Here is a 19,380-nt window from a genome sequence, read left to right as displayed (position 1 = left end):
GTCTCCTGCTATATTATCTTGCTACCGGAGTTGAGTGTTTTAATAACGTAGGAGTTATATTCAATAGACAGACGGACGGACAGACTTGCACAAAGCCGGAAAAATATAATGGTTTTCGTCTTGATAAAGCGCGTCCAATAATAAGTCGTTTATAATATTTATTGGGCGACTTTAAAATAGTACTTCAAGTTTCAATTCTAAAACTGGAAGTGCAAGGTCAAATTTCTCACCTTAATAAGATCGTTGGGTAATGAACTTTCATTCGACAGCTCATTTGTCCTGTCTTATCTAATGACGGAAAAGTTGTGTTTACAAAGTCTCTGAGAGAGACAGACATGCGTAATTATCCATCAAAGTAGAAAAAAAAATAATACAGTGATGAGCGCGCTAATAACCGGCAAAATAACGCAAAAGATGGAAAACTTAATACGTTGTGAAATAAAAAGAGATGAAACTAGTAGATGTGTAAAATTATCGATAGGAACCTATAAGTTTACATTACATCAGGTACCTACATAGTTTCCCTCATTTAGACGTCTGTGACAGAAAACATTTAGAATTTTATAAAATTCTCCTGTCACGGTTAGATTTGTTATACTCCTCAGATATGTCTAAAGGTGCGAAACTATGTAATGTTATGTAAATTTATAGGTTCCTATCGATAATTTTACATCTCTATTAGTTTCATCTCTTTTTATTTCACAACGTATTATGCTTTCCATCTTTTGCGTTATTTTGCCGGTTCTTAATAGCGCACTCATTACTGTACCTATATTATTTTTTGTGAACAAATAAGTACATCTACTAAACAAATTATTTAAAAGAAAAATATAAGTAAAAAAATAAACGTTGAATTATAATTCAACGTTTTCACATTTTTTTAAAATGGATGAAAACAATATTTTGTTATTTTTAAATAATTTGTTTATTATATCTGTTTACAAAAAGTTAACTATATTATTTTTTCTACTTTAATATTTTCTTTTGATAATTTCCAAATTCGGCAACGCTGTCTGACAAAGCCATACCTACAACGCGAAATTATTTGGTGGATCTTCCTACTTCGGCCGCCCAATATCTTCTAACCCGTTTTAAATGTATAATAAATGCATGTCTCTTTGTTGCTCTTATTAAAAGCCCACACCATCGATAAGAAAATACCGACTCTGTATATATTGTAAGTAATCTACAGACGGTACTGGATACGATAGAAGAATGGATATCCAATAGATAATAGCAATAAATCTTAAGTGGTTAACTTCAAAAGAGAAGAGATAACCAAGAACAACAGCTAACAGTTGCAAGACACATCCATCGAATGACAAAACGAAACTAAATACCTTGGAGTCACAATGGACCAAGGTCTATCATTCACGCCAAATGTTAACGCGACTGTACAAAAAACAGCAACGGCCAGAGCCGCGAACATAATAATAAGGTCCAGACGACGACATAATAATAAAGAAGACAACGAGCTCACCTTTGGCATCGTAGTGTATTTACTAATGTTGATTTTATATGTTTCAGTCAGCCCTCAAAAAAAATCTAAAAAAAAACACAAAAAACGGCTTCGCCATAAAAGAAAATGAATAAATCACTAACAAAAGGCGCAACCGAACTGGACGTAGCCCCAAGAGGGGTTATCGATGATAACCCCTCATGACAAATCGATGATAAGTCACCAGAGATAGCAGGAATAGAGTGACTCACGCTGCCCTGCATTATCCGGGGTAGGATTTTGTTGGAGTCCTTGTACCCAAGACTCCCAAATGATAAGCACTGTTCCTAGGGACTCGCTATAGGGAGTCTCTAGCAGCAAACGAACTCCTACCCCGGATAATGCAGACCAGCGTGAGTCGCTCTATTCCTGCTATCTCTGGTGACTTATCATCGATCTGTCATGATGAGTTATCATCGATAATACCTCTTGGGGCTACGTCCAGTTCGGAACCTTAAAGCTCGAGGATGTGGGATTTTTGGGTTTTGTTACTATTTTTTATACAGCGCCTTTTGTTTGTGTTTTATTCATTTTTTTATGATCGAAGCCGTTTTTTGTGTTTTTTATAGATTTTTTGCACGATTGATCATTTTTGACAGTTTACCGTGACAGATTTTACGTCAGTAGGTGACATTTACTAGCAACTCGACGGTAAGTAATCCAACTCGACGGTAAGTAATTCACTTACCGTCGAGTTAAAAAATCTCTTAATTTTAATTTATTTTTTGAAAGAATAAAGAAAACTAACGAATTATTTATTAATATTGAAACTTATGGTACAATTTGTTAAATTATTTAATGAAATCCCACTTGTTTGGGCTGTGGTTTCACTTCTAACAGAAACTCCTGCAGAATCGCATACATTAGTAGTATTACTAGTATTGCACAATATTTTTTCGGCAAAATCTATTTTATTTTGAAGAGAATCTTCTACATAGCTTTCTGTCACTGTCGATGAACGCCAACCTCCATGACGCTTTAATCCGAGGACATCAACACCTTTATTAGCCAAAAGCGTTGCTGATGTCCTCCTGAACGAATGGCCAGTGTAGTTCTCGGGATTAGGCAAATTTAAGAATTTGGCAATTTGAGAAGGCCAGCCCCCGATTGTCCCTTTCCCTATTACTTGAGCACAACATTTTCCTTTGGCGTATCTTAAGAACAAATGATTTGATTTTACTTGTAATGGACGAAGTTTTATATACTTTTGCAGAATTTCTAAATATGGAATTTTATCGTCTGGTTTATTAACGACTGTAAAAGTACGCTGGATGTTCGTTTTTGTATTGGGTACTTTTACAATCATTAAACCATCGGTTTGTTGGATGTCATTCATAGTAATATTATATAATTCTTCTCTTCTACAGGCACCAGATATTCACAATATCATTGCGACCTACAAATTATGAAAAAATCTTCATTAGAGTATTTCTTTTACCTAAACTAGCTCATATTACCTTGTGAACTAGAAATTCTTCATCCGGTGCTTCCATCAGAAATTTTTCAAATTGCTCCCGTGTAAAAATGCTCGCTTTCTTAGGCCTATAGCCAACATTTTTTCTTTTCAAATACGCGATCAAAGTTGAAAACTTGGAAATATCAATGCCATCATAAAGAAAAACGGTGGATTTAATCATTGAATATTCTGCCCAGAGGCTTCCAGGAGCTTTCAACTGCATATGTCTTTGAACGAAATATGCCAATAGAGTCTTTTCTTCGATTCTTAAATTCTTGCCTTCGCACCATTTTTTAAAACTTTGGTAGGTACTTTGATAACGGATTTTGGATTTTTCGGGAATAATTGCGGAACACCCTTCTTCCCAAGCCCGTTCAGTTTCTTCAAATTCACTTTCGCTCATATTTTAATTTATAATAATCAAAATTATTGTACTTAGAATTATTGACAACTAAATAAAAACTCAATTCTCCATTGTTGTTATGCACCCTAGTTACTACCTAACAACCAAAGTATCTATCTTGATAAAATGAATGAAACTAGTCAATATGACGAAAATGTTTAATTTTATAATTTATAATGGTATCAATCGTGCAAAAAACGTTATAAGCATGTCGAACGTTAAGGGTAACCGATCTCAGACAATAATTGGAGACGTCGTCCGCTCCTCCTCCAAACAATTGTCTTCGATCGGTATAAAACCCTTACCGTTCTCCATACTTAATATACTATTTTTGAGGGCTGTCTGAAACATATACAATCAACATTAGTAAATACACTGCGGTGCCAAAGGTGAGCTAGTTGTCTTCTTTATTATTATGTTGTCGTCTGGACTTTAATATTATGTTTGCTAATATTTGCTGTTTGGATCTTCGGTGCTTCTATCTATGGAACATATCATACCTTAATATCTCTCGCAGGATCAGGTTTGGGTGGCCTTCTAGCTCGGCGAATTTTGTCCTGGATTTTCCCTCGATTATATCCACTACCCTTATGTGTTTTAGGTCTCTGAATGGGAGCCGTTCAACGACGTATCCGGGCACGTTTGCAGCCTCTCTATAGTAGAGGAAATGAAACTGAAAAAATGGCAAAACCTCACAATTTTTTCGTCCAGCATCGATTTGTACAAAAATTTGGGATTAGGCTCATTTTACCCTCTAGTTCATTTTCTATATTGAGCCGTTGTACGCTTTTGGTTTTTAAGGGTGAAAACTACCCCTAATTTTAAAAAATTATAAAATAATATTTTAAACTTTAATATTGTCAACATTTGGTTCTAATTAGTTACATAATGATTGTTTTATGCTTTAAGATATACTGCCATAATATTTCAACCCTTAAAACCACCCATGTTGGAGCTATATATAAAAAATTTACTTATCCTAAAAGAATAATTTCGGCTTGCATCGATTTATATAAAAATTTAGGATTAGGATAATCTCACCCTGTACTTTATATTCTATATCATGCTCAAGGGCGTTACTTATTTTTAGGGGTGTAAACTACCTCTTATTGTGAAAATTTATATAAAAACATTGTAAACTTTAATATGGGTAAAATTTGATTTTGATTGGTTACATAATGATTGTTTTATGCTTTAGGATATAATATCATAATATTTCAACCCTAAAAAACCACCTTTATTAACATTAAAATTTTTATAAGTAGATAATTTAAAAGATCTATATAGAAAAAAGTAGAAATAAAGAATTACAAAAACATTTATTTACACAAAAATACGAATTTACAAATATGCACAAATACAAATACAAATAGTTTTTTAGTCATCTTCCATTATACGAACCGGTTCTGTGGTATTATATGTACATACATTGAAAATGAGCCATAAGCGGACTGTTCCAATTTAAAAAAATCGTTTTTTAAACATAGCTCCTTCGTTATTGGTGATAAAAAGTTTTTTCAAAAATGACTTTGTAGGATTTTTGAAGAGCTATAAGACTGTAACTTAAATTCCGTAAGATCCTTTAGTTTTTAATTGGGGTGGGTTTAAAGGACTCGAATCAAGGGGTGTTTGCTCGTAAATAGAGGTATATATCGCTAAATATTCACTATAATTAAAACATATGTACAAGAAAATTTTAGTTATTTAAAAAGCTACAATTTAGCAGTATATTATTTTTTTTTAATAACTCCAGTATTTTCGGAGATATTTTGAAGTAAAAGGTAAAAAATACGAAATTGCAAAAAATTAATTTTTCTTTAAACTCCAATTATTCTAAAATTAGGCCTTTTAAATAGGTCAAACTTCTTGGATATATTGGTAATACAAATGTACAAGGAATTACAGAAAGTCAAGACCAATTTTTAATTAGGAGGGTGGTTAGGGGGTTGTTTTCACTGATTTTTTCGTAGAGAAAAGCAGGTACCGACCTTTTTTTGATCATAGGTCGCTAAATTTTCATGCGAGAAACTTTTTATTATTATTTTTTGAAATATCTAATTGTATACTTAAAAAAAGATTATTTAAATTTTCCTCAAAAAATGCAACGTTTTCCCATTATTTGGCTTTGAACATTCATAATATTTAATATTATGCATTTGACAAAAAAGCTAACCTTTAACATGCCGTATCTTGGTTTGTATTGGTCTTAAAGATATAAAAAAAGAATTTGATTTGTGTTACTAAAAGATACAATTTTGATGTCTACAGTTTTTTTGATTAAATGCATATTTTTCGAGGTATTCTCAAAAAAAAACCTCTAAAGAAGTTGATTTTTTCGTCGAAAAACTGTTACGTTCAAGCGCGAATAACTCGAATAATATTAGTTTTACGAAAAAAATGTAAAAAACATTTTTTTCTTGAAATTAGCTTTTACATCGATTTACATGGTTAAAATGTAATAAAAATTCCCACCCCCGAGATGAGATGGTTTTAGCGTAAAGCGGTATGATATAGCAAATGATCCTTGTATTCCCTACCTTCTGTGAAAATTTCAAGTAAATCCACGCTGGACGAAAAAATTGCGAGTCAAAATGCTTCATTTCCTCGACTACTAAGACAGTATTGTTGTGTGCTGTTTGAATTTTATTTGTGTTGCTATGACTTTTGTGTCCCCATTCAAGAGATGCATATATGTAATAATTGGTAGTATTATGCTGTTTGTCAGTCTTAATTTTGTTAAATCAATATTTTGGAATTTGTTTTTTATTTTATGGTTTGTTATTGAACATATAATAGCGTTCGGTTAGTTTTACGGGTTAGCATATTTTAAATAAACAGAATGACAAAAATCCTAAAAAAAGTCAAAAATCTTTGAAAAAAGTCCGTTACTGTTCTACTATGTAAATAAAGTCAAGGGTTCAGATGAATATCAACTGCAAATAATATTAATACATAGAAGAAAGAGATAATATTTAGTTGATTGTTAACCGTATTTATAAACTCTTCGAAAATTTCAAACCATCAGTGTCCGTCTTATCAAAACATTGTGCGTTCTTCCGCTTCTGATAAGCCAGCTCCAGTATTTATTGTTTTTGCTCCACCAGAAGAGTGAAAATTTTGTTTTTAAAGCGGAATAATTGGGCAGGATGAGAGCCACGGTAAGTACCTAATTAATTAGTTTTATAAACTTGTCATGTAAAGGTACTTCAGGGAAATAAGCAAAAATAGACCCTGTTCGGAACTTTGAACAATTCAGGTAAGTATCGGACAACTCTTTTTGTTACAAAGTTACAACAAAGTCAATTTGTTACTTCCCAAACTGCAAAATAAAGCAAAATCGTTATTTATTAATAACTATTACCAAAACGAACTTAGAATTTTTGGTATTTCATCCTACCTAAATTAGGTATTTGAGTATTTAAGGAGATCGGAGCAAAATGCAAAAAATTTTGACGCATGTCAAAATTTTCAATGTGTTTTAAATGTATTAATTTTTTTCGAATCCTGAGAAAACTAATAAGTATTAAAAAAAAAAAAGAATGTGTGTGTACTTTGTACGCACGTAAGAAGTTATACTTCTATTATAATATAATTTCAACGAAATAAATATACCTACTTAACAGTTACAATACAAAAAATTAACGATAATTACCAAAATTTAACCAAAACTTAACAATGCCAAATATAAAAAAAAAGAAAAAAGTATGAATCGTCCGGGAATTGAACCCGCAACCTCGCGAATTCTCAATCTCTGGTCCAATGCTCTACCAACAAGACCATCAAAGTACATGCTATTAACGTGTCAGATATACATATTTACACATCACGGTGACAAGTGAAGTATAAAAATAATTGTTTTATTATTTTACGCCCAAGGAAGACAAATCCAAAGACACAAAATTATAATAAAAAACCTTTTAAACCACATTTTTCAAATTGCGCAAGTTGTATTATTAATATTAATGTTAATAAATGAAATATAAATATTTTGACGTTTCACAATTAACAAAATTTGATCCACTATTTTTAAAACACTTACCAGTGTAAGATTCTTTAGCTTTGAATAAGCGAGATCGTAGATCGTCCCGGTTGATTGTTGTTATCCACAGTTCTCTACGCCTTCGAGCTAATACCTAGGTTTTTTATCAGTAATTTTGCGGCACTCATACTAGTCACAGTTTGATGGGCTTTCACATTGGCAAGCAACAATCATCTCTTCTATGTTAATAAGTCCAAAAATATAATATGAAAACTATTTAAAAAGGCAGTAGGTATAACCATTAACTAACATTTTGTTTGTTGTTTCTCTTGACTGCGCCAGGATCAAAGGTTTTAATCCTATTAAAATTCACCCTCATATGCGCGTAAAGAAGTATAACTTCAATAATTTAAACCCAGAATGAAAGACTACTTTATTACCGAGGGCCGAAAGTCCCTTAGAATAAATAAAAAGTTTCTTTTGAATGACATGTTTGCAATTATAAATCACACTAAATTTTCTCCTTTATTTTCACCCCTGTAACTTATTAAAATAAACATTATAGAAGTTTTCAGGGACTTTCGGCCCTCGGTAATATTGTAATCTTTCATTCTGCGTTTAAATTTTTCAAAAATATTTACTAGTTTTCTCAGGATTCGAAAAAATAAATAAATTTAAAACACATTGAAAATTTTGACCCATGTCAAAATTTAAAACATATTGAAAATTTTGACATGGGTCAAAATTTTGCATTTTGTTCCGATCCCCTTAATAAACCCTCAAAATTTCAGAATAATCCATTAATTAGTTTAAAAGTTAAAGTATTTTAGTTATCCCAGAGACCTTCTCTTGCAATAACATTAGTCAAAAAATAATGAAGATACAGTAATTCTAATCAAATTAAATGAAAGTTTAAGATATAACCTATCAATATGTATTAAAAAAGGTTAACACGTTGGCGGACAGAACGTCTATAGACGCCTAATTTTCATTTGTGTGTCACATTATATCTACATCATCATCATCATTCTATTTGCCTTATCCCTATGCGGGGTCGGCTTCTCTAATTGCATTTTTCTACGCAATTCTATCTTGGGCCATATCAATGTTAATCCCCTTTACCAACATGTCCTGCCTTATCGTCTCCCCCCAGGTCTTCTTTGGTCTTCCTCTCGTACTCCTTCCAGGAATCTGTACTTCAGCTATTCTTCGTATTGGGTGATTAACGTCTCGACATTGAACATGAACAAGCCAACTTAACCTATGCTCTCTCATTTTGGCATCAATTGGTGCCACACCTAGACTTCCCCTAATATACTCATTTCTAATTTTATCCTTCTTTGTCACTCCACTCATCCATCTAAGCATTCTCATTTCCGGCACATGCATTCGTTGTTTCTCTTTCTTTTTCACTGCCCAACATTCTGTTCCGTACATCATATCCGGTCTTATGGCTGTTTTATAGAATTTTCCCTTCAGCTTCATTGGAATTTTTCTGTCACACAACACACCACTCGCTTCTTTCCACTTCATCCATCCAGACCTAATTCTACTGCATGCATCTCCATCTATTTCTCCATTACTCTGTAATACCAATCCTAGGTACTTAAAACTATTGCTTTTCACAATCATTTCACCATACAAAGATACCATTTTATTTGTAGTAACTCCATCTTTAAATGAACATTCCAAATACTCTGTTTTTGTCCTACTAAGTTTTAAACCTTTTTCCTCCAGAGCTTGTCTTCACTTTTCCAGTTTTTGTTCTAAGTCTCTTTCACTATTTGATATTAACACTACATCATCAGCATACATTAGGCACCATGGAATGCTACCCTGTAATTTCGCTGTTATCTGGTCCAAAAGTAATGAGAATAAATAATAGGTCTGGATCCCGCGTATGAAAAAAAAGTTGATTAATAGCAAGCTGAAAATTTGTTAATAGCTTAAGGGTGTTTAGTCGAATAAACTTTGATATATGGGAACACTGAAACAGGGGTAGTTTTAATTGTGGAACAGGTTAAAAATTTGGAACGGTCACAGCACGAAAACGGCACATTTATTTTGTCCGACAGAAAAGACTTAAACTCTCCGAACAGAGATTAAACTCTCATGAAAAAATCAGACTGCTATTTATTACCTGTCATAATTCCTGTCATTTGACATATTCTACATGTTCCACTCATTAAAACGCCCATTTGGTGATAAATAGCAGTCTGATTTTTGCATGAGAGTTTAATCTCTGTTCGAAGAGTTTAAGTCTGTTCTGTCGGACAAAATAAATGTGTCGTTTTCGTGCTGTGACCGTTCCAAATTTTTAACCTGTTCCACAATTAAAACTACCCCTGTTCCAGTGTTCACACATATCAAAGTTTATTCGACTAGACACCCTTAAGCTATTAACAAATTTTCAGCTTGCTATTAATCAACTTTTTTTTCATACGCGGGATCCAGACCTATAAGGACTAAGCACCGAGCCTTGGTGCAATCCTACTTTCACTTGAAATGTATCAGTCTCTCCCACACCTGTCCTAACAGTAGTCGTTACTCCCTCATACATATCTCTCACAATCTTTACATACTCGCCAGGGACTCCTTTCTTATTGAGTGCCCACCACAGAATCTCTCGAGGAACTCTATCATATGCTTTCTCAAGAATAATGTCACATTATATCTACATATGCATATTAAATGTTACACGATGTCCATGGTCATCGTCCACATGTTTACAAAAATGTTAAAACTCATTGTTTTCATAAACTATAAGCGCTAAAAGAAATTCAGCAATTTCTTTATTCTACTTTAAAAAATTGATATGTAGTGTCACAACATTTGCTCATACATTTGACGCACTGTTTTGCAAAATATTACTGTTATTTTTAAACTAAAAACAATTTTAATAGAAATATCTTATAAGCTACTATTCGTACACAAAATTTTTTTCCATATTTTAAAAGCAGACAATTTAAACACAAATTTAAACTCAAAACAAAATTATTCTAGAACGATTAGGCAAAAAGTAGGGATAAGTTTAAACTTAAACAGGATTGTTTGTGACTGCTAAAAATTAGGCTGAAATGAAAATGAGTTGGGCCATGTTAAGGGAGAACTATAATTTCAAGTTTTTAAAAATATTAATAAACATCAAAATACTGTAAGTTTCTTGATCTAGGGTTCTAGTTGATAGATTCTATAATATATTCTATTGTTCTATTGATAAATTCTATTTCACAATCAGAAGGATAGCTAACTGGACACCACTATGGCCCACGTGTAGTGGAAGGCCTAGAAGTAGATGAATGTATGATGTAGAAAAAGACATAAGAACAATGAATGTGAAAGACTGGAAAGTTCAGTGCAAGGACAGGAAGAAATGGAAAAGAGTCACGAGAACAGCAAAGACAGACAGCAAGCTATAAAGGACAGAGGAGTGATCCACGTCACCCATGAAAAGGATTTTAAACGCCATGGCGTTAGCAATAATCCATAGGGATTGTAATGCTTAGTGGCACAGGATCGACAAACATGGAAGGCAATTAGTAAACGCGGCAAAGACTCACGAAGAGTTGTAGCGCCATTGATGATGATGATGATTGTAATGCTTAAGGAATGAATGTACTTTTTACGTACATTACAAATATGCCTACATTGTTTTAATAATATTAATAATTAACAATTTAATGTGTTTAAATAGTTTAAAAGTTATATGTCAAACCGGCAAACAGGTGTATGTTCTCAAAAAAATTGATAATGTGTAAAAAATTTTTTATTAATCAGCTAAGTACTTTCAACACATTACGTGCCATCATTAGAGCTTCGTCCTAGTATAAACCCTTCATAGAAGAGCAATTGCCAAACAACACATTAAAAAACATAGATTCTGGGCAAAGCCACATGTCTCAGGTATCTTCTTCTTTAAGTGCCATCTCCGCGGCGGAGGTCGGCAATCATCATAGCTATACGTATTTTAGAGACGGCTGCTCTGCAAAGTTCATTTGATGTACATCCGTACCACTCTCTCAGGTTGCGCAGCCACGATATTCTGCGTCTCCCTATGCTTCTATTTCCTTGAATCTTTCCCTGCATAATCAATTGGAGCAAGCTGTATCTCTCTCCACGTGTAATATGTCCGAGATATTCCAATTTGCTTGTTTTGATGGTATTTAAGATTTCCATTTCTTTATTCATCTTTCTCAGATCCTCTTTGTTTGTGACGTGTTCTGTCCACGATATTTTCATAATTCTTCTGTACACCCACAGCTCGAATGATTCTAGTTTTTTCATTGATGCAGCATTCAAGGTCCAAGCTTCCATTCCATAAAACAAAGTCGAGAAAACGTAGCACCTAGCCAACCTAACTCTTAGCTCCAACTTCAAATCTCTTGTGCAGAGCACTTTTCTCATTTTGTTAAAATTTGCTCTAGCCTATTCTATTCTGATTTTGATTTCCTGTAAGTAATCTCCTGTGGAGTTGATCATTGTTCCAAGGTATGCATATTGGTCGACTCGTTCGATATTGGATCCGTTTATGAAGAGATTTTCGTTATTTTTTCTCGGGTATAAAAACCCCTTAAAATTAATAAATTCACATCTAAATTTTTTCTACTTTAAAATAGACAATATGGCTGCGTCAAACCGTTGTGAGTTTCAACTGTGAAGCGAGCTTGGACTCGCTGGACATTCCGGAAACATATTGTTGACTACATCTCTTGGGGATAACTTTGCTAGACACATCTTATATTAGCTCTACAAATTTTTCGTAGTTTTCTACTTTTGGTTCAATACGTAGGAGCTCAGAATCTAGCATGTCTGCGCATACTTTTCCCAATTTGCCTTTCAAGTTAAATCTAATGAATGGGATAGCTCTCATTAGAATGAGTTGCAGCTATAGACCTGGATCACGCGTACCAAAAAAGTTGATTAATAGCAAGCTGAAAATTTGTTAATAGCTTAACGGTGTCTAGTCGGGCAAACTTTGATATATAGGAACACTGGAACAGGGGAAGTTTTAATTGTGGAATAGGTTAAAAATTTGTAACGTCAGACTACGAAAACGTTCCATGTATTTTGAAGGACAGAACTTCCAATTGAATTGTTATCATTCCATTAAACTCGCATGCAAAAATCAGACTCGTGTTTATCACCAACTGGGCATTTTAATGAGTGGAACACAAAGAACATGTCAAATGACAGGAATCATGTTGGTTAGTAATAGCAGTCTGATTTTTGCATGAGAGTTTCAGTGGCGGCTCGTGACATCTGCTATAGGGTGTGCTGCATGAACCACGGCCAATATAAAATAATAGAAATAGAATAACATACGAAAACAAAAACAATAAAATTAGCTTTAATACTAATTAATAGTAACTAATAACGACATGCTATAAAAATCTGATTAACTTACATTTATTGCATTTTTCTAAATTGGAAATTAATACGCCGGTCCTTTTTTGTCGCAAACTTTTCGATTACTTTATCGTTAAAGTTCGGTATTGAAGCGATGAACTTTTTTTCTATCGAGAGTGTGGAAAGGGCTGTTAATCTGTCTTCGCGCATTGAATTTCTTAAAAATGTTTTGATCCGTTTTAAAGTTGAAAAACTACGTTCAGCTTCTGCTGTGGTCATTGGCGTAGTCACCAGAATTTGTATCAACTTTTTGGTTTCTGTTAATGTGTCCTCTAAATTATTAGAAATTATAAATTTTAGTAAAGGCACTGCACCTTTTAATGTTCTACACTCGATATTGGAATACAAAACTGACAGTTCTGTTCGCAAACGGTTTTTATCAAAGAAGTTATAAGCTGTACAAGTTAAATCCAATTCATTTTCAGGAAACTTATTATTATATTTTTCGAAATGTTCTGAAGATAAAAGTGTTGCGGCAACTAGATGATTTGTATATGCAAACCGTTCTTTTGCATTGTTTATAATAACATCACAAACTTCTAGACAGGCAATACGGTGATCCTGTTGGCTGTTATTTGGGCGTTTCCTTTTTTGGACACTAGGCGCCGCATTTAAATTTGAAGCTTGATGTATGATAGGGTCTATTTTATTTCGGACATTGTTAATACTTTGCTCAAAAACATGTATAGCTTTCTGTGCTTCGGTTGGGTCCATGTTCTTTTTTTGAAGATTATTGTACAAAACGTCAACATGTGGCATAATATAATGAAAAACAGTCAGCCAGAAAGTAAAATTTTGATCTTCCAGAATACGTCTAAGTCCTCTTGCTTCCTTGGAAGTAATAGCATTTGACTCTTCTTCTAGTTGCTCCATACACTCAATAATAAAGTCTCTATATTCGTAAACGACATTTACTGTACGAATATTGAAATTCCAGCGTGTAGGGATTGAACGAGGAATATTTTTTCCAACTATTTGATTTAAGACAGCTATTCTTTGAGGTGAATGACTAAAAAATCCAGGTATATCATGTAAATCTCCAAAAAATACGCGTACTTGGGAATTAATAGAACATGCTCTTGACATTATTAGATTCAATTGATGGGCGTAACAGTGCACAAAATGAGCAGTTTCATATTTTCTCTTAATTATTGTTTGCACTCCGCCATGTATCCCACTCATAACAGCTGCTCCGTCATAACTTTGTGCAATGAGCTTATTTTTGTTATTCTTTAATATTGGGTCTAAAACATTCAAAATTGTGTTAGCTAAGGTTTCAGCATCATGTTTTTCTGGAAGCAAAAAAGTCCAAAACCTTTCAACTGGAGCACCGTTTTTTACATAACGAAAAACAATGACCATTTGAAATTTCATAGAAACATCCGTTGTCTCATCAGCTATCACTGCTAAAAATGGGGCTTCATTGATTTCGTTTAAAATCTCCTCAGCGTATACTTCTAGCATGCAATCCAAAATATCATTTTGTATTGTTTTTGAGGTACCTTTGAAAATTGTCGCATTTGTAAGGTGTTCACTAAGTGTTTTATCAAGTTCAGCAGAAAAATTCACTAAACCACGAAAAATTCCAGGGTTATCTGATGTTTCAGATTCATCGTGTCCTCGTAAGGCGAGCTCAAAAGCCCCACAGAATTTTATACAGTCAATTATTTTTGACAAAACATACCTGTTTTTCGTCACCTCTTCATTGTGTTTTTGTATATTTATCCAATAAGCAGAGTCAAGTTGGGCCTGTATATTAAGTTTCCCAAATAATGCAAATCGCATTTCATTGTTCATATGAGTTTGCGTGTTTTCATGCTTCTTTATTTTTTCACTTAAATGCACTAGATCCCGCACTCCTGTCTCGCGCCACAATTTTTCCTCTTTATCTGCGCCGAATAATGCACACGGAAAACAGAAAAAAGCATTTTTTTCGGAACATCCACAAATCCACTGATTTCGTAGATACATGTCTTTATTAAATTTACGCGTATATGTTTTTCCACGGCTTTTACCGGACACTTCAATATTAAGATCAGGCATAGGACGGCCACGTTCTTTTATAATCAACTGTTGTTGATAGTGAAGTTTTTGAAATTTATTTACACCTAATTTAAATTGAAACTCCATTGTTTTAAACACGCTCGAACAAAACAAATTAAACAAAATTGTAACCTAAGAATTTCTAAACACGGCACAGATGCAACGGTCACGAATAACTGTCGTGAATTGCAGCTCGCAAACACATTTCCGAGGCCGTTAATCAGCCGATTGCCGAAGCACATCGGCTAAGATCGCCGTTTGCCTAATAAATGCATTTTACCGCTGCCAGTGTTTCGGTTGTTATCGACGCGGCTTCACTGGAGCAGCAAATACGTAAAAAGATTGCTTCACTGGAGCACCAAATACGTAAAAAAATTATACGGTTTCACTAGAGGAGTAAATACGTAAAAAAAATAATATTAATCATCGTTGTTGGTGAATTATTATTAACAGTTGATGTTTAATATGATAATATGGCAGATTTGAAATAAAACTATATTAATTATTCTTTAATAATTAAGATTTGCTATGGTTGTTTGGTAGTTCTGCAGCTCAGCAGCACATAAAGAAAAGCCGCCACTGGAGAGTTTAATGAAAGGGTAACAAATCAATTGGATGTTCTGTCCGACAAAATACATGGGACATTTTCGTAATGTGACGTTCCAAATTTTTAAACTGTTCCACAATTAAAACTTCCCCTGTTCCAGTGTTCTCATACATCAAAATTTGTCCGACTAGACACCTTTAAGCCATTAACAAATTTTCAGCTTGCTATTAATCAACTTTTTTTTGGTACGCGGGATCCAGGTCTATTAGGTATCGGTAGGTTTCATTAACTATACAATTAAAAAAAGAATAAAGAAATAAAATCAGGAATAGTAACTTTACAATGATTTTGCAAAACCAATGATTATAGTACTCGAATATATTGTGTGGGTGACAATCGGTCGGCATAGCTGTTAAATAAGGATAAAATATTTTCCGTTAAATATTATAAAATACCAGAATTCCTATTATATAAATAACTACAGTTATCTCAACGTTTTTATCATATCAATATTTTGTGCAAACCGAGCATACAATTAATTTAACTTTCAATAGAGAAATTCTATAGATCAAGATCATAAAGAAAGCATCACAAACCAAACAAAATAGGGAAAAGACAACGAAATTATATAACGATAAGAAATATTAAACATATTGGATTAGAGGTCTAACGAATGCGTCTAGCTTAACTAACAACTTTATCAGATGAACAACAAGGATTCAGATCCGGAAGATCCTGCGTAGACGCCGTTTTTGTACTGAGACAAATCACAAAAAAGGCCATTGAGTACAATAAACCAGCATATCTATGTTTTAAAGACCTGACAAAGGCTTTCGATCGCATCCAAGTCGAAGACGTCTTACATTTACTGTATAGAAGAAACATACCAATCAATATTATACAAACCATCGAAAACATCTACTTTCATAATCGAATACAGGCAAAAATAAATGGACTAACGCAGTTTATACCAGTACAAAGCGGAGTCAGACAAGGTGACTCATTAAGCCCACTGCTCTTTATTATAATAATGGACGAAATAATAGAAGCAGTACTTAAAGGTTATGGTTACAGAATGGGGAACAAAGAAATCCAAATATTATGTTATGCAGACGACGCCGCATTAATTACCGAGACAGAAGACGATCTCCAAAGATTAACACACATCTTCAATACAACAGCCAAGAAATACAATATGATAATATCAGCAGAAAAAACCAAATGTGTGACAACATCTAAATACCCACTACGATGTAAAATCGACATTGATGGGAAAATAATAAAGCAGGAAGCAAGGTTTAGATATCTGGGAATAGATATAACTAGTTACGGAGATGTTGAAGAGGAAGTACGACAACAAAGCTTAAAAGCAAGTAAAGTGGCGGGATCTCTTAATGACACAATCTGGAAGAACAAACACCTAAGACAAGACACAAAAGCAAGAATCTATAAAGCAGCAATTACCTATATTGACATACACGGCAGAGACAAGACCTGATACATCTAAAACGAGACGACTACTAGAAACAACAGAGATGAAAATACTCCGACGAATATCAGGGAAAAGTCTGTTGGATAGGGAGAGCAGCGAAAACATAAGAAGATCATGCAATATAGAAGACATAAATGGATGGGTGACAAAACGGAAATAGGAGTGCAACGAACATATTAGTTGAATAGCAGAGCATAGGATATTACAAATAGCACGAGATAAGTCACCTAATGGACGAAGAAGTATTGGCAGACCATGATAAAGATGGTGCGATAACTTAAACAATTTAGGAGGCTAATATTGAAGAAGAAACAGGCTTTAAAGCCTACATACAAGAAGGATGAAGAAGAATTAGAGGTCTTGGACCCCCACTTGACAAAATCATGTCTACATCCCTCATAAGACTTCGTTTATTCAGTTATTCAGGTCGAATTGAACATCTTTCCTAATACGGAAAATTTTCTAAAGGGGGGGGGGGAGGAGGAAAGTGCATGAAATCGTCAACTTTGGAGCGTTCGACAACTGGAGTACCTACATACCCTTAAAAAATTGTCGAGCAATATTACCAGTACATTGTCAGTATTTTTATCAAACAATCCTCAAAAAAGGATATAAGGGTATACATTTTATGACTATCTATGATGTGTGCGACAGCTTTGAATTCGGTAACATATGGTTGAAGCTTTCGTAATAAGTCTGATTGTATTTCAGTATAGGCGTTGATTGAAATAAACGGTATAGGTCTTGTAAATATTATTGTTAAAGTCGTCTAGATCATGACTTCGTTAAGGACACAGATACAGATATCATAGCAGACACAGGACACATGGAAAGACGTATTATCCAAGCAAACAAACATCACGAGGAAGATCAACAACAAGATAGATCGACCAAATTACAAGAATATGCAAAAGACCTATGCATGAGTTAAAAGAAATGACCAGAGACAGAGATCGTTGGAGACGAATAATACACATCACGATAACCACTAAACTGTCCCGGGGAATCAGGACTGAAAAGATTTTTGCTCGTATATTGGTATTTTAAAATAGCTTCTATAACATATAATTTATAGCAGCATAGTAGCTACCTAATTTGATTTATTCGATTATTTGTTTACCTAATTTGATTTATGATGTTCGATCCTTTTCTGGTATATTCGATTTTAACAAAACAATTGCTTTGTAAATAATGTTTACCTTTTTCGATGTTTCTGGAAATCAGTAGAAATTGTATGTAACTATATAAACAGACATTTTTAGAATTAGGGGGTTGTCAATACTTTTATCGACGCGTAAATTTTATTGTTTGATCGGGTTTCTGAAATGTATGTATTTTTAAAGTAGATAAGTCGTATTTGTAAATAAATTAAATGTTAGAAAGTGTAAAATAAATTAGATATTGTTGTTAAATAAGTGTTAATTGTAAGTGTTATAAATAAACAATTTCAAGTAAGTCTTTTAATTATTATTAAATAAATTTATTATTATTATTTAATTTATTTATTATTATTTAATTATTATTAAATAAATAAAAGACTTACTTGAAATTGTTTATTTATAACACTTACAATTAACACTTATTTAACAACAATATCGAATTTATTTTACACTTTCTAACATTTAATTTATTTACAAATACGACTTATCTACTTTAAAAATACATACATTTCAGAAACCCGATCAAACAAAGTGTGTGACCATGTCTTCACAGTATAGGCCGAAAGTTTGTGACTTGCGCCTTACGGAGCTCAGAACGGAACTGGAAAATCGCGAGCTCGATTCAGTTGGGAAAAAGGTTGATCTAGTCGTTCGTCTGAAGAACGCACTACAAGAAAAGGGTTATGATCCAGAAACCTACGTGTTTGAGGACAGGCAAACTGCTTTCTTTTCGTCAATTTCTAAAGAGAACAAAGTTTCGACAGTTTACATCGTTAGAGAAAAAGGTTTCTAGTGAAATTTCCCAAGTTTCCTCGGATGTTTTGAAAGTTTCGACAGACATTGCATCGTTAGAGAAGAAAGTTTCGGGTGATAATTCATCCCTTGACAGCAAAATGACTAACAAGATCTCGAAAGTCACTTCGGATTTTGACGATAAGATATCGTCCATAAAATCTACTTTTGAAGAAAAGATCAAGGAAATAGAAAAGAAAATGGAGGAAACGGAAAAAGTAGACAAAGGGATGGAACCCATCTTAACAGACATTAAAGATGATGAAACCAAATACAAATTGGAGCCACGGTCGATGGTTGAAGGGAGTGTAGGTCATGCTCGTGTTAAGGTGCCAAATTTCGACGGAAAATCATCATGGAACAACTACATGAAACAGTTCGAATCGGCGGCCAGAGCGAACGGATGGTCCGAAAAATAAAAAGCTGTAAACCTCACTATTGCTCTACGAGGCGACGCTTTGGATGTCCTCCAGACAATAGCCGTAGAGGAGACAGATGACTTCGAGTAGCTTAAAAAGAGACTGAATATGCGATACGAACACAAACATTTAGAGCATGTCTATCAGTCGCAGTTTAAAAATCGAAGATAAAAGAAAGATGAAGT

The 19,380-nt window shown here is 33.7% G+C and overlaps 1 protein-coding gene across 2 annotated transcripts in view; it reads left to right on the top strand.

Moving 5' to 3' along the window:
- The first annotated feature begins 6,296 nt into the window (after positions 1-6,296).
- Positions 6,297-19,380, top strand: part of LOC114334256 (toll-like receptor 6) — a 64,527-nt gene continuing 51,443 nt past the window's right edge. The window contains exon 1 of one of the 2 annotated variants that reach the window (XM_050660932.1): positions 6,297-6,515. In XM_050660932.1, the coding sequence (XP_050516889.1) occupies positions 6,504-6,515 (12 nt within the window). In that variant the 5' untranslated portion in view covers positions 6,297-6,503. The remainder of the gene's footprint in view (positions 6,516-19,380) is intronic. The other variant, XM_050660931.1, reaches the window with a different exon arrangement.

The sequence above is a fragment of the Diabrotica virgifera genome, chromosome 9 (assembly GCF_917563875.1).
Source record: "Diabrotica virgifera virgifera chromosome 9, PGI_DIABVI_V3a".
NCBI lineage: Eukaryota > Metazoa > Arthropoda > Insecta > Coleoptera > Chrysomelidae > Diabrotica > Diabrotica virgifera.
The sequence above is the reverse complement of the archived record's forward strand: the minus strand, read 5'-3'. Positions and strand labels throughout refer to the sequence as shown.